The following is a 15,000-nucleotide window of genomic DNA, read 5'->3' as shown; positions in this document are numbered from 1 at the left end:
ATACTGCGCACTGGTTCAACCGAAAGTTGAATGTAGTAGCAGCGAGCTGTATTTGCCCCACACCATAAAGCATTGTGCACCCCTGGAAAACCTTCAAGGAATTTAGCCACCAAATTTACACTGAACTATCCGGGACTCGAAACATAACATAGAAGGAGAGACTTGTTAACCTTAACTTACCACCTCTAGAATATTGTATGGAGATATCTGATTTGCTCCTATTGATATTTTTTGTAGTCCAGAGAAAGGTTATGTGAAGTGATGTTAACAATTACTTATTTACATTTTAGCAACATTGTAGAACACTTAATTACGATCCTAACAATTATATATGATTATATATACGAAAAGGACTACTTCAGAAATTCATTCTTTATCAGAACCACAGAACTAAGGAACTTTGTCATCTACTTCTAAAGCTACGAATACAATTATTAGGGCATTTAAGATGCGTATTCTTTATACAATGAAACATGAAACATATGCTCCTCCAGGTTGGAGACAAATCAGAACATTTTCCATGACACATTCAGATTCTTTTATATTTTTGTAATGCGTACTCTGTAGCTTTTCCAATTCTTTCCAATTGTAATTTCAACATTTTAGCAGGGTGGGTTATGTGTGAATTGGAATGAAAGTTGTGTTTTTTTTCCCGTTGCCCCTTGCCTTGCCATCAAATTTGTAATTATGAGTATTGTCAATCCTATTTCTTTAGTTTTTATATTTTTGTGTCAGTGTAAGTCATTCCTCTATGTTCTTTTGTGACAAAGCCAACAAATAAACAATAAACATAATAGAAAAGCATCAAGAGTCTTTGCCATTTTTGATATTTGTAGTTTCGCCTGTTTTTTTCCAAATTAGGATATTTGGGTTTTGAAAAAATCACTAAAAAAATGAATTTCAATTGTTTGTTTACTAACCCTGACTCACATAAGTACGTCAGCTGTTGCAGTTGGCACACTAGAGGGCCAAGGAAGTCAAATATCAAAGAGAAGAAATGAAAAGGTAACTTTTTCCAACTTCTGCTTTGCTTTCATGGTGTTCTAGCTACTTGTACCTATGGACAAAAGATTTAACTGTACCTACATGTATAGTTGCAGCCTTAGGGTTACTGAATTTCAATTTACTACTGCGCCCTGCATTGTATGCTATTCTTAAGCATGCTGCCTCCAACTTTGGCAACGTTTGAGAAGGAAATGGTCACAAAATAACACAGCATGTAAACTTCATGATTGTCCAATTTCAGGAATGTAACAAATGTGGCAAATTCAATCCCAATGCGTGCAAGCATTGCAAAGGCTGTGGGGAAGAAATTGCAATCAAGGCGTTTGATTGGGAAGTAGTGAAGCAGAAAAAGAAAACACATCCTACACAACAAAGAAAAATGCTAGAATATAGGGTAGATGTCAGACCGCAGTTTAATTAACTGTTATTGACTACTGAGTGGTTACATGGTGGCCTATAGTGGTTAGCAGCCTGTACTCCCAATATCAGAGTCACTGGTTCCAGGCCTAGCGCTGTCGCCGTGTCGTTTCCTTGGACAAGAAGCTTTACTCCACAATGGCCCTCTCCACCTAAGTCACCAGAAACACTTAACTTATGGGGGGTGACCCTGCGATGTAGTAGTATCCCATCCAGGGGGAGTAACGATATTCACAGTTGCTTCATGCTATGGAATCCAGGATAAACTGTGGCTGCATGGGCCAGTTGGCCTGAGAACGGCTTTACCATTGACTCTTGAAATTTACTAACTTTAGATAAATTATTTTATGTGCTAGATCAACGTGTCAGCTATTTTTATGTGACTGACTTATTAACATTGAGCAGTCTGGGATTGTGTGCTTGTATATTCATAGTGTTACTAACTCTTTGGGCTCCCCTCAAAGTAATGTAAGTGTTTGATCATCATCTGTTTTTAAACTGATGACATTTTAATTCAAGAGTTATTATCTTGCTCCACTAAGAGACACCAGTATCTCATATGTATCATATTCCCTTTTCTAGGCAAATATTCTCCACGAGCAGCATGGTTGGGATGTTGTTGTCCTTTGTCTGGCAAAACATAAAAGGGGCTCATCACTTTTCACTTATGGAACACCAGGGATAGGCCTTCAGTTTGTTGGTTCCAAAAAGGAGAAGGCTTCAAAGGCTGGTCAGCTCTGCTTCAATCTTTTTAAAAAGTTTGCTAGACGTAAGTCCACCCCTTTTGGCTGAGTTACTTTACAAGTTGAATTAATGGTGATGATGATGATGTTGAGCAGGAAAGCTTGAAGGAGACTGCATTCAAGCTCTGCAGGCCTCCGCCTCAGACCTGGGCTTAGAGAGTAATCGTTTTCATAGCTTTGGAGTAGTCCCAATTACAGTGGAAGCCCACAATCCTCTCATCCCTAAATATTTCAAAAGATGTTCCAACTGTACCAACCACCAACTCACCACAATTTTTGTCCATAGCTGTTGCATCTCCAATCTTGGTTTTTCATCCTGTTAAGTCACACCTGGTTCCTATCCCACGGCTCAGAAAAATCAACAAAAGTTGATTTCAGAGTTGCTAAATCCACCACAGTGACATATCCACAGACATAGTGGATTGTGTGGCATGGAGGTTGATTTTGGTTGGACATGTGACAAGGGGTTGTTCGGGTTTGAGGTAGAGGGAGTGGGATGATGATTACAATACTGTAATAATAATAATGATGTTGATGATGACGATGAGGATGCTACACATACATGTCAAGAGAAAAGTTAACATTATTAACATGTCCCTCATGTGTTCTAGCCTTCAGACAAACATAGAATAATTATTATTGTAGTAATCAAGTTATGAGCTTTCTTTATTCTAGCATTACAGTTTTAATTGTCTGTAGCATGATAAGTATTTGGTGTGGAGTCGTGCATTTCAAATTTTCATTGAAGGCATTGTATCCTGCTGTTTGTGGGGTTTTCCACATGATATCACCCTTTAGTCAGTAAGTGCATTGCCAACATCTTAAAAAACATTTTAATCTTTATCATGGGATGTGCCCTTTCATCTGTGTTACTTTGTTAATAAGATTGTATCTCTTTTATCTCTTCATTGATTCTATTTCAAAAGGTTCTTGACAGAGTATTGGTTGCAGTTTATTATAATATTTACTGAACAAACATTCTTTTTGGTGTAAATTGATTGATTTTTATCACTGCAATTCAATCTTGTACTTGGGTCCATACTTGCATTAATGTTCTTCTTCCCTTTGCATTGTTTTTGTATGGAATTTTGTTTTACAATCATATTGGGGATTGCTATATAAATTGTCAAGTCCATTTATGGGAAAACATATTTTTCTTGCTTTTTGCTAGTACAGGTTTTCCTTTGCTTTGCCTTTGTTACCTTTGTTTTATCTTTGTTTTATCAGAGCAGAATAGTGCAAATGAAAGTAAAGAAACGGCTGCTCCAACTACAACTAATGTTCCTGATGCAGTCAAAAGTGAAAACGTGGTGGATAATGATTATGATTTTGCGGATCTGGACATGGAATGTGGTGCTGGTTCTGAAATGAGAGGAACACTGGATGAGCTTGTTGGTGAGAGTACCTCTATGGAAGTTGCTTAAAATTGTGGTACAGATATCAGCTCTGGAAGATCTGTCAATTCTTCAGCAACAAGAGAAGCCAGTCATTAAGTAGCATTCGATCTGGTTCAACTGTTACATGTGGGGGAGTGGGTTCATTTGACAAGAGTATTCCGGATGTTGATGCACACAGAGTGGCTTCTAATGGCACTGCTAACCAAGTTGCGCATCTTCATCAGCAGGCTCAGTCATCTGAACAGCTGCAAGAGGGTGAATGTGGCAGTGCGGCCCATGGTGGTGGTATTAGTAGCAGCCAAAGTGCTGTTGTAAGTGATGACTCATTAACTATTTCTCTTCCTGGAGATAAAGCAAGTAGGATTGGTGATGGGGTTGCCTATATTTTAAATGGTCAAATCAAAGCTGTTGGTAAAGTTTACCAAGACCGTACAACCTTGCATGGCCACAAAATTGAAAAAGGTTATGTTTGTGTACAGCTGACATATGTCCAATCGCAAGGCATAGTGGCACCACTTGTTTTGGGTGATAAAGAGGAAAACTTTTTCCTTAAGGCAGGCACGTTCTTTGCTTTGCCGATCTCTAAGCTTTTTACTCTTGGGAAATTGGAGCCAGGGAAAAAATTGTTCTTCACAGTTATTGTCAGTTTCCTGTTCAGTAGCACGTATGCACGGTAACTTTTTTTTTGCTTTTTTTCCTATCCAAAGATCTGTTTTTCTAATAATATTAGAGGATATTACATGGCCGCGAGGAGATACGAAATTCCTCGTCGAGTGTTGGAAAATAATTTACGAGTGAGCGCAGCAAACGAGTGAAATATTTTTCAACATGAGAAGACAAATTTAGTATCTCCAAGCGGCCAAGTAATATTTTGTTTATTATATAAACACCAATGCAATACTAAATCTTTTCACAAAATGCATCAAAAGGCGCGATTTTTATATGTAACCTAGCAACAGTGTTCTTTTCACGTGTGAAGATATCATGTTTTCGCGCAAAAGCTCACTTGGTATTTCATTGGTGTTTATCTAATAAATTAATATCTGTGTTGCAAGGTCTGTGATGAGTCCCTTGGTGGGAACAAAACATACATATGTCAAACCAGTTATGAAAACATTGCATTTTAGTTTAATTTTAAAATAGTGTATTAGTATTCTATATATGGCCTTAATCATTTAAATGCTACAAGGACTTGCTGGAGTTTAGTCCGCTTTCAGTTTAATCCCTTTCACTTCATAAAGTAGCAATTCACTAAGGATATATTCGTTGGGGTGTTTCAAAGAAGTTTAATACAGCCCCATTCTGTACGAATTACTGTTAAATTTTGTTGATATAGGAAGTCCTGGAAAGGAAATGAAATAATCCGTTGTTTTCTCTGTTTCAGTGGGTTAGCGCTTTTGAAAGACCTTGATACATTTCTGTAAATTTAGGGTACAAACATTTCAAAATCCTGGGCGTAAATGTGGACGTTGGGTTTGATTCTGTCGCAATTGCTGAAACAGCAACGGTCACCATGTAATATGGAACGCCTATAAAGTGGAATAGGAGGGACTCTTGCTTAAGCAACGACAACGGCGACGGCATCGAGAACGTCAGAAATTTGCATATTTAGTGGGTAAAAACAATAGCTTTGCACGCCCTGCACGTGCGTTTTTCACTTTTCTCCATTTCGTTGCCGTCGTTAGCAAAACAACAACGTGAAATAGCCAAGTTTTTGGTTTTATGAAGAACGTCAGCACTTGAGGATAAATTTTCATTTTCTCTCCTAAAATGGAGTGCCGTTCCCACTGGTGTCGTCTTTGAGGAATTACCACACCCTTGTCATATTAAAAACGTTGAAATAGTCACGAAGCGATTAAAATAACGCAAATTTATATTTTGAGGTGACGTTCTCGTTGCCGTCGCCGTTGTCGTTGCTTAAGCTCCCTTCTATCAAATTTGCGACGGCTTTTGACAAGGTAATCGAATGAGTTTGGTTTCAGAAGACAGTACTATTTCAGCCTTCTGGGGGTTAGGGTTATGAAGATTGATGAACTCTTCGTGGAATGAAAGTGCTACCATCATTCCAGTGTTATGTGGATGGTCCTAAACTGCAAAGAGTGTAGATAATCTGTCGAAATTTAGGATGATTCTTTTTTACAGATATGTCCATGGTTGCATACATGCAACTCCCTCCAACTGACTAGAATTGATTACTAACCAAAGCTAAGATTTGGCAATCACAACAAAAGGGAAGAAGCTGTGAGCATTACATTTTAAAAAAAAAATTACCAGATCTGCAACTCAAATAAAATTGACGATCCCTTGTGTAGAATAGAATTTCCCCAGTTTTGATAACTCAGCCCACCCTAAGAGACTTCAGGACCTCACTCAAAGGGAAAGATTTTTATTTTTGAAACTTTCAACGGTTATAATATTTAAGAAAGACTGAATTACTGTGGTAAATCTGTATTTTATATTATAATGTATATTTTTTCGTATTTACTAAGTAAGACTAGGTTTGTAACGGGAAATAGCATAGATGTCTTTTATACTTTTACTTTAGAATGTTAATTAAATGTCATAGATTGTAGTTAACCACGATTCGATGTAAGGAAAAATGACATACTTTTATACTTTTATTGTAGAATATTAAATGTCGCAGATTGTAGTTAGTTAGACACGATTCCCAGGAAGACCACTTTTATTGTGATATAATGTGCATAAATAGAGTTGATGATAATGATGATGAAAACGAGAAAAACAATTTACTTTACGTATAAAGCTTTTGTACTATGAAATGAAACATTAGAAACATGTCATTGAATCACCCATTGAACTTGTTTACACCTCTGGTTTGTATTTTTCCGTGTCTTTGTCAAATTGGTAATGCAAGTTATTCTTATTGTTTATCTTGTTAACAACAAGACGAATAGGGGAGTCCAGAGACAAATTAGCAAGAGTCTCATCCACTTTTTACTTTGTTTAATACTCATTTTGGGATTCAAAATTGAATGCTTCGTGATCGTGCCCTATTTCAACAAATCTCTGAATCTGATTCTTATTCAGTATGTGATTCAAATGGGTAAATTTGATACAGATGGGTCATGTCTTTCAGTTGGATCCTGGAATTGAAATGGGTCATCTGATGCAATTGGGTTATGTGATTCAATTGGATCTTGGGATTAAGTTGGGTCATCAGACTCAATTGGAGCATGTGATTCAGTTGGGTCATCAGATGCAATGGGTCAGTTGGATCCTGTGATCATCTGACGTAGTTGCATCATGTGATTCAGTTGGGCCATTTGACTCCCAGAAGGCAGCCCAGATAGTCCCCGAAAATTACAATGCGTTTATCGCATTACCTTTTCCAATTTTGTTTGATGGATACTTAAAAAAAATTTTACCTCCCAACAACTTTTACATTTTGGTAGAGTAAAAAAGTAAATGACCACTCGGTCATCTTAAATAATTTTTAGAATTGACTGATTGGCAAATTGATGAGTTTGTTGTTCTAGATACTACTATTTTTATTCAGATGTTTATTTTCCCACTTTCACCACTCAATATCTTCCAAGAATTATATAACTTTAATGCAAAAGCAAATAATGTCCTGACCAATGCCCTGAAGTTTTAGGTTTCTTCTGCCCTCTTTCTTACCCAGGGCGCTTTCCTTTTGTCCAAACTCGCCGGCCAGACCAATCAGTTTGCAGAGAAAATGCAACAATTTGAAGGAAAACGTGCATAATAATTCTTTGCATTATTCAAAATCACCTTCGAAGAGTTAATTTGAAGGCGTCATGGATTTAGTCCTTCCAAAAGCCTGGTTTAGCCGGTCAGTTCTGAGAAATGAAAAAGCGCCCTCGGTTTAACTTCATGTGAATTGCTTCTTTTGATCTTGAAATATAATTATACACCCCAAGTAAAAATTGATATTTAACACTCCAGGGGAGGGAGTAAGAAATGGAGAGAAGGGAGGTGAATTTTAGGAATTGCTCTTGTAAGCAAGTTGCCATGACCGGTTGCCATGCCAACACAACCTACATGAGCTTGAAAGGGGTTAATCGCACTATGGACACAGGAGGGGTCAGACAGACACTCCATTCAGGGGGGGTCAATAAATACTAAAAAAGCCCTAATTCCGGGAGGGATTCATCCCTCCAGGGAACCAGCCTCATTTTCTTAACCAGCTCTTCAATACCTTTCTAACGATGTATAACTTGGGGCAACTCGGAGTGATAAGAGACTTTGAATTTTGCAACACTAGGTGAAACGTGAAGGTATAGTTTCACATGGTTTCACGCGATTTTGTGACTTTCTCTTGCAAGCAAGTTGCCATGACCGGTTGCCATGCCAACACAACCTACATGAGCTTGAAAAGGGGTTAATTGCACTATGGACACAGGGCGGGTCAGACAGACACTCCATTCAGGGGGGATCAATAAATACTAAAAAAGCCCTAAATCCGGGAGGGATTCATCCCTGCAGGGAACCAACCTAATTTTCTTAACCAGCTCTTCAATACCTTTCTAACGATGTATAACTTGGGGCAACTCGGAGTGATAAGAGACTTTTGCATTTTGCAACGCTAGGTGAAACGTTTCACATGGTTTCACGCGATTTTGTGACTTTCTCTTGCAAGCAAGTTGCCATGACCGGTTGTCATGCCAACACAACTTACATGAGCTTGAAAAGGGGTTAATTGCACTATGGACACAGGATGGGGGGGGGAGGGGGGGGGGTCAGACAGACACTCCATTCAGGGGGGTCAATAAATACTAAAAAAGCCCTAATTCCGGGGGGATTCATCCCTGCAGGGAACCAACCTCATTTTCTTAACCAGCTCTTCAATATCTTTCTAACGATGCATAACTTACAGCAACTCGCAGTAATCGGAGACTTTGCATTTTGCAACTCTAGCCAGCGATATGCAAATACTTAGTTCCTTTTTTTGTCGAAGGGACACAAATTGGCACGCCTGCGCTTGGGCTTACACGAAATCATGGTAGGAGTTAACCTCTGACACTTCGAGAGGGAAGTAGGGGGAACGGCCCTCTTCAAGGTGTAGATTTTTACAGTGATATTTGACTGTGCAGTTCTTCAAATGGTTATATTCAGAGGTGGTGGGTGGGGGGAAGTTAGTGTACAATTCAAAAAGTGTCATCCATCTTTCACGTTCAATCTGTCGATTTGAAGATGGCTCGTTGGCATAGACCTTTCCACGGTTTCTGACGCCATATGTGTAGGGCAAACGCTGCTTAAAAGACAGTGGAGGTTGGCGATTTTTGCCGAATTCAAACCTCTATAACTTCGTTAAATTTCAAAAAAATTGAAAATAGGTTTAGTCATGTTATTTGTCTCATTCATTCAACAGACAATTAGGTCATTGCACATGGTGCAAAGTGTGAAATTTTGATGTTAGAAATCTCCTTACGTCGCTTCAAATTGCGCAGGAATATGCATAGTTTTGATTACAAATGTAGTTTACGGTCGTTATAGCTTGATTCTGATCGCCATGCCTCACGAAAATAATATCAATGGAAGTGCTTTTTGAGAAGTATTCTAGCGATCCACAACTGTTAAACAATGAAAGACTTACAATGGCTCAAAGTCGGCAAAATTCCGATGCATTCACTGAAATTTAAGCCGTGTTTGCCCCCTAACCAACATGGTGTCAGAGACAATGAATAAGCCCAGATCGCCATTCATTTTCCCAAAACACATGCATGGCTGCAGGAAAACACTTATCGATGTGAAATGAAATTTTCCGTACGGCTCACCATTCCTAAGATCGATGCTTCACGTGATCAACCATTCTTCTGTAGTTGATTGGTGCATTTTAGTGTACCACAGTACCCCTACAGAGGAAGTACCTTTACATGGCGTCTATTTATCAAATGATGGTTTCCTGGTCCCCCCCTTTTTGAAGGGTATTACCTAAGACCATTTTATGAGGTCTTAGAGGGTATCATCAGGTCACCAACCTGACTCTTTGTCGCCAGGATATACACAATACAAAGAATGACAACGAATACAATACCCCCACATGTTAAAATTCAGTCCAAAACAAAAGGCATCATGTCGAGGTTCTGGTGAATAAACTAATACAAATCCTTATATATATTCTCCAGAGCTTCGACATGATGTCTTTCGTTTAGGACTGAATTTTAATGTATCGAAACCCCTGAAATTTCCGGGCTAAAACACCAAAATATCATAAAATTTTGGAAAGGGGCAAAAGGGATGGTAACACTATAATACCCACTTCCCTAATACGTGCATAAACAGAATTTAACAATAATGTTACCAATATTTTCAATGTTTGGGTTCTTTTATGTAAAACACCTGGTTAAAATGACTTCCTTGATTCTTATAACTACTCGCCTGTTGCCAGAGTTAAAATGTAATTCCCAAATGGCAACACAGGCGAGAATGAGATAAGTTAGAAGTTTATGTACTTTGGCTTGAACATATCTGGTTTTTCATTACAACATGGTAAGGCATCCTACAAGTGAATACGTACAAGATTACCAAACGTATCATTGTGAAATCCTAGGGATTGCTGCACCGCACAAACAAAATTGTCAACATTGCAAGGTTTGCCAAGGATGATTATTGCACCCTGTTGGCCATGTAAATGGGTGTCTACGAGAACCAGCTTTTCTCTTCTAATTTCTGCAAATAGCACTGTTTTCTCGTCTACTGTAAGAGCTGCAAAGGAAGTATGCTGATTGTTGCAAAGGTCAAGGAGTTGATAGCGCATCGTGGAAGGTTGATGCGAATCACAGATTCTGACAGGGAAAGGTTGCCGAATTGAGACCTCCAACTTGTCACCAGCCACCATGGCTGCTTCGGCAGCAGAAAGATACCTTTGGGGTAAACTACCACGTGAACGGTCATAGAGATCATTTCCCACCTTGATACAGCCGCAAACCAGAGTCCCACAAAGTGAGGGAAGCATTGGGGAGGGAAGAAGATCGCAATTTACTTGATGGATACCCTGTACAATTAACAATGAAATTATGCTGCAGGCATTGCTGCCATTTCTACCATTATAAGTTGACTGGCTTATGTGGTATGGAAATTCCCATATGCACGTGGTGTTGCAATTATTAAAAGCACGCATTGGGGCTTTTTCTTCACTGCTGCTAACTGAGAAACTGGGGTCTCTAATTTCACCATCGTCATCGCTGTCATCGCTGTCGGTGTCGTCATTGTCACTGTGATCCGTTTCTTCATCACAGTCATAGTTTACTTAAATAAGGGGTGAAATTATGAAACTGCTGTTGTTTTCTTCTTGCACAAAGCTTTATTGTATTTAACAAGTTTAAATTGTGAATTCCTTGTGTTATGTCAGTGAAAAAGTGGTTTATTACTACGTATATCAGTCCATATGCCAACATGAAATAAGTTGCACTAGAATGGATTCAAGCATTACAAACATGTAACCATATGGTCCTTCGTGAAATTTAGGATAATCTTAAAACACTATAAATTAATCCCTAATTTTAATCGGCCCAATACAGCTATTCCATTACCCATACTAATTATGAAACAGCACTGTTCAACTAGTATGAAAAATGAAACAGCTGTGTCAAATGGACTAAGATTACCATTAATACAAGTACATGTAAGTATGTTGCTTTTGTAAAGCAACATACTTGCAAGTACATGTACATATTAACATTGATCTTAGTACATGCACATCTGATGCATGTTGTAACTTGCAATCGTATAATGATAGAGTAACAGTGTGTGAACAGTGTACCTGTCTGTTTGTTTGTGACTTGAGTTGTTCTTGCAATGGAAAAAGAGAGCATTTCCATCTGTTGTTTTAGTTTGTCTATTTCTGAATTGCAAGGGCTTACTCGGGAAGAGCTCATTATCTCCTCATCTAAAAGAGATGGCCACATAGAAAAATGTTTCAATGAAGTACATATATTACGTTGAAGGTGAGAGGGGTGTAAACCATACGTATTATTGCTAATATCTCAAACATCCAAATTTAAAGTTAACCAAACAATGTTCAAATAAATTAAGTTGGTAAATGAAGTAGGTGCCTTTCAAACACAGATTGAAGCATGGTGTGTAATACGTTTTTCTAGCTACATGTACCTTTTGCATGCTGAATAATCTCTTGTTTCCAGAGGTGGACGTCAATATCTTTCAACTGAAGGTTGTACTGTTGCAGAATAACAGCACAGTCCTCTTCGGAAGATGCAAACATCGCTGTTGCCTAAAATTAACAATGACTATACTCATAATATATATGCTGAAATTAACATCTCCATTACTTGAACAATGTAGGTTGGGTGACCAAGAAGCCCACAGGGGGTTCCATTGGGGGTCCACCAGCCCGCCAGCCCCTAGACAGCACTCTCGAGGCCTGTATGCCCTCAACCCAGCTATGAACCCCCCCCCCCCCCCTTCCCCTTCCTTCCTGGGCTACAGAGAAACCATTCCGCTGACAAGTAGTGGATAGTGGGGGGGAGGTGGGAATGCAGAGCTCACCTGGAACCAACCTGTATCCAAAATTGCTGGCACTGAAACCGTTACATGCCGCGATGTGACAGAGCCTGCAAGGCATGGGCCCTTGCACCTGCACAAATCACCATCTAATGGACTGCAAGGCATGCTCTCCTGGACATGCACTGCTGATTGCTGTGAATACTACACACGTACATAGGCTGTCATGTATCCATTCTTTGTTGTTAACTTTGTTAAAATGCATTGAACGGCATATTATCAATATCTTAAACTCAGACATGAGTTTACATGTACATGTAAGTTGACATCTGGCAAATGCAGTACACAGGGCTACCCTATAGGCTTGTCCACAGCAGCTGCTGTGATTGATGGTATATAGTATCAACATAATTTCATAGTGGCAGTTAAAAAAAAGAAAACACAGAAATATTAATCTTATTTTAAACCGGCAACAATGCTAATGCCATTACAACAAACAGTACCCGTGAAAATCGTTTCACAAGGTTGGGGATCATTGCAAAAATCTTTCTCCTGTTCCAGGAAAGGGCATGTTCAGTAAGCAGCTCATCACGACCTACAGTAATAAAGAAAAAAAAAAGCTACTGTACCGCACAAATCAGACTAGTTGATTATAAGGCCTACTCAAATTGCTACAGTGTAGGTCATTTCCTCTCCTTTTCATGCAAACATACTGTAATACTTTTTGAATTTGTTTCTTTCCATTGATAATTGCGTAACCTTGCATTTAACTGGAATATCAAAATACCGAATGTCTAAGTTCATGTCACCATTTGATATCATGCATAACAAACTCTGGTCATAATAACGTGTTTGCTATTATTTTATGCAATTCTTTAACATATTGACAGGAAAAAAAAATCTTGTTACACCGTCCACCAAAAAAGGTAAGCATATACCGTAACTTTGTCTGAGCAAAGAATACCCACTGTTTTCTGTTTTTGCATTGTATCAGTTTTGAAAGCCAAAGTAAACAATTACATGCATTTTAATGCATACCCTCTGGAAGCATATATTTAGAAGTATCGCCACAACGTGACATATGAGCATTTATCTGCTCCACCTCCTCTCCAGTTGTGCAAGCAGTACCTTCTTGCCAGCGGCCACCCCATAAAACCTAAATAGAATATTGATATTGCATGTTACATGTACATCATGCAAAACTTACAAATAGAAAGATATTGTGTAAAAACTTCAAGTTTGTAACAATTTGTAAGGCAACTGTACCCATGTTAAAATATAACCTCAATGTCTCTGAAAGAGAATTTTCTTACACCAAATTGATTAAAAAATTGTTTTCCATATATACATGTACCTGCATGTCACAATATGCATGCTTCTCGAGTAATCAGAAGAGATACACATTTCTATTTTTAAATACAATCATTATTATGGCTATGTGAATGACACTTACAGAAGGAACTTACCTGACAAGACCATTTATGAGCTTTTGCATGCATAACGGAGAGGGCTGGTGTCATGGACATCTCTGGACCACCAACTTTACAGGCCCACTTCCAATATTTGCAGACAATATCTTGCCAAAAAAATTTTACTACTGCAGGAAACATTTTTTGTGATTGTACAAAATGGGCATAGCCATATATCTCTCCCTGGTACATGTTCACTACCCACTGAGCAAGGCCATGGCGACAGCCAGCAATTTCCAGCCCTGTCTCATCTAGCTTGGCTCTTCTTCTCGCAGTATTATCCGCTGCTTTCCAGTGAGATTCGCCACACATGTTATCCGTTGCATTCTAAATGAAAATTTCAATTTAAACGGATAGTGCTGCATGAAAGATTCTACACCTGTACAGTTAGTACAAGAACAAGGAAATAATTATTAACCTAAAAAATATGTGTAGTACACTTGTTTGAAAACATGTGTGAGGAAATTTACCTGAAATGGACTCAAGCCTGTTTGATTCCCAATTTCCAACCTACACTGTATACACTGGCAATACAATAATTATTATTCCTATTTACTGGCCCCTTCTTTATGTGATAGTATAAAATTAAAATCCGGGTAGAAAAAGCTGAAATAAGGACTGCAAGAAATCGTATAAACAATTTGGCCAACCTACATGTAACTACAGTACATACAAGAATTTAGAATCTGGACAATAAGTTCTTAACATAATGGACACCTGCCTTTCATTGAGGTGCTTTGGAATACACATTTTTTTATATGGGAGTCTACTTCATGTTTGGAGGAAATGAAAGCAGCACCATAATAGCAAGGTCTCTTTTGCCTGCCACCAAAAGCAATAAAAAAACCTGCATTAGATAGTGAAAATCTATAAAAACTACCTCTTTGTTAACCTTGTTTTCTTTAAGCGAGTCGAAAGTGACATGCACCTGAATGACTCATTGTTTCCCAAACTTTGGTACATGGTTAAAGTGTAAAAACAAGGAAAAAAATGCAAGCTGTAACTTAAAATCATCACACTTACATTCAATTAGCTGTAAAGCTATATCACAAAGTATAAACCAGGTGAGAATAGTACAGGAAAAAAAAACAAGGAAGGGGACAATATCAGACAGCAGTATAAACAAGTCTTTGTAACATCAAAAACAATATAATAGAGTTGAAAAAAATCAAAACAACAGGCAAGAAAAAGAACAAGCAAAAATATTACACAACATACAAATGTAAAATACAAGTTCTGTACATACGTTCCAGAGGACTTAAAACGATAAAGTTTCATGTTGCCATCCACATGACAAGAATGCTGACTTAAGGAACATGCAGGGCATTCCATATAGGAAATGCCCTGCGCATTTTGCAACTCATACATGCAAAATTTCCATTCCTTAAAAGCTCGACTGAAAGTGGTTGCAGTGATAGTGGAAGCCTAGTTAATACAAAATTGAAAAAGAAAAATGCTATTACGGTAAAATAACATACTACATATATTGCATGGGCTAAGAAGCAACATTGTTTTGGGGAGAAA

The 15,000-nt window shown here is 38.3% G+C and overlaps 1 protein-coding gene and 1 pseudogene across 1 annotated transcript in view; one reads left to right on the top strand and one right to left on the bottom strand.

The window, feature by feature from the left end:
- Positions 1-915: 915 nt before the first annotated feature.
- On the top strand, positions 916-4,280 carry LOC137998076 (uncharacterized; annotated as a pseudogene).
- Positions 4,281-9,853: 5,573 nt separating this feature from the next.
- Positions 9,854-15,000, bottom strand: part of LOC137968212 (uncharacterized) — an 18,995-nt gene continuing 13,848 nt past the window's right edge. Inside the window, exons 5-11 of the mRNA XM_068814831.1 lie at positions 14,723-14,901; positions 14,223-14,298; positions 13,474-13,803; positions 13,046-13,163; positions 12,511-12,602; positions 12,064-12,202; positions 9,854-10,795 (exon numbers count right to left, since the gene is read on the bottom strand). Of these exons, the coding sequence (XP_068670932.1) occupies positions 10,047-10,795; positions 12,064-12,202; positions 12,511-12,602; positions 13,046-13,163; positions 13,474-13,803; positions 14,223-14,298; positions 14,723-14,901 (1,683 nt within the window). The 3' untranslated portion in view covers positions 9,854-10,046. The remainder of the gene's footprint in view (positions 10,796-12,063; positions 12,203-12,510; positions 12,603-13,045; positions 13,164-13,473; positions 13,804-14,222; positions 14,299-14,722; positions 14,902-15,000) is intronic.

The sequence above is a fragment of the Montipora foliosa genome, chromosome 1 (genome assembly GCF_036669935.1).
Source record: "Montipora foliosa isolate CH-2021 chromosome 1, ASM3666993v2, whole genome shotgun sequence".
Taxonomy (NCBI): Eukaryota; Metazoa; Cnidaria; class Anthozoa; order Scleractinia; family Acroporidae; genus Montipora; species Montipora foliosa.
This window is presented reverse-complemented; position numbering and strand designations above follow the sequence as displayed.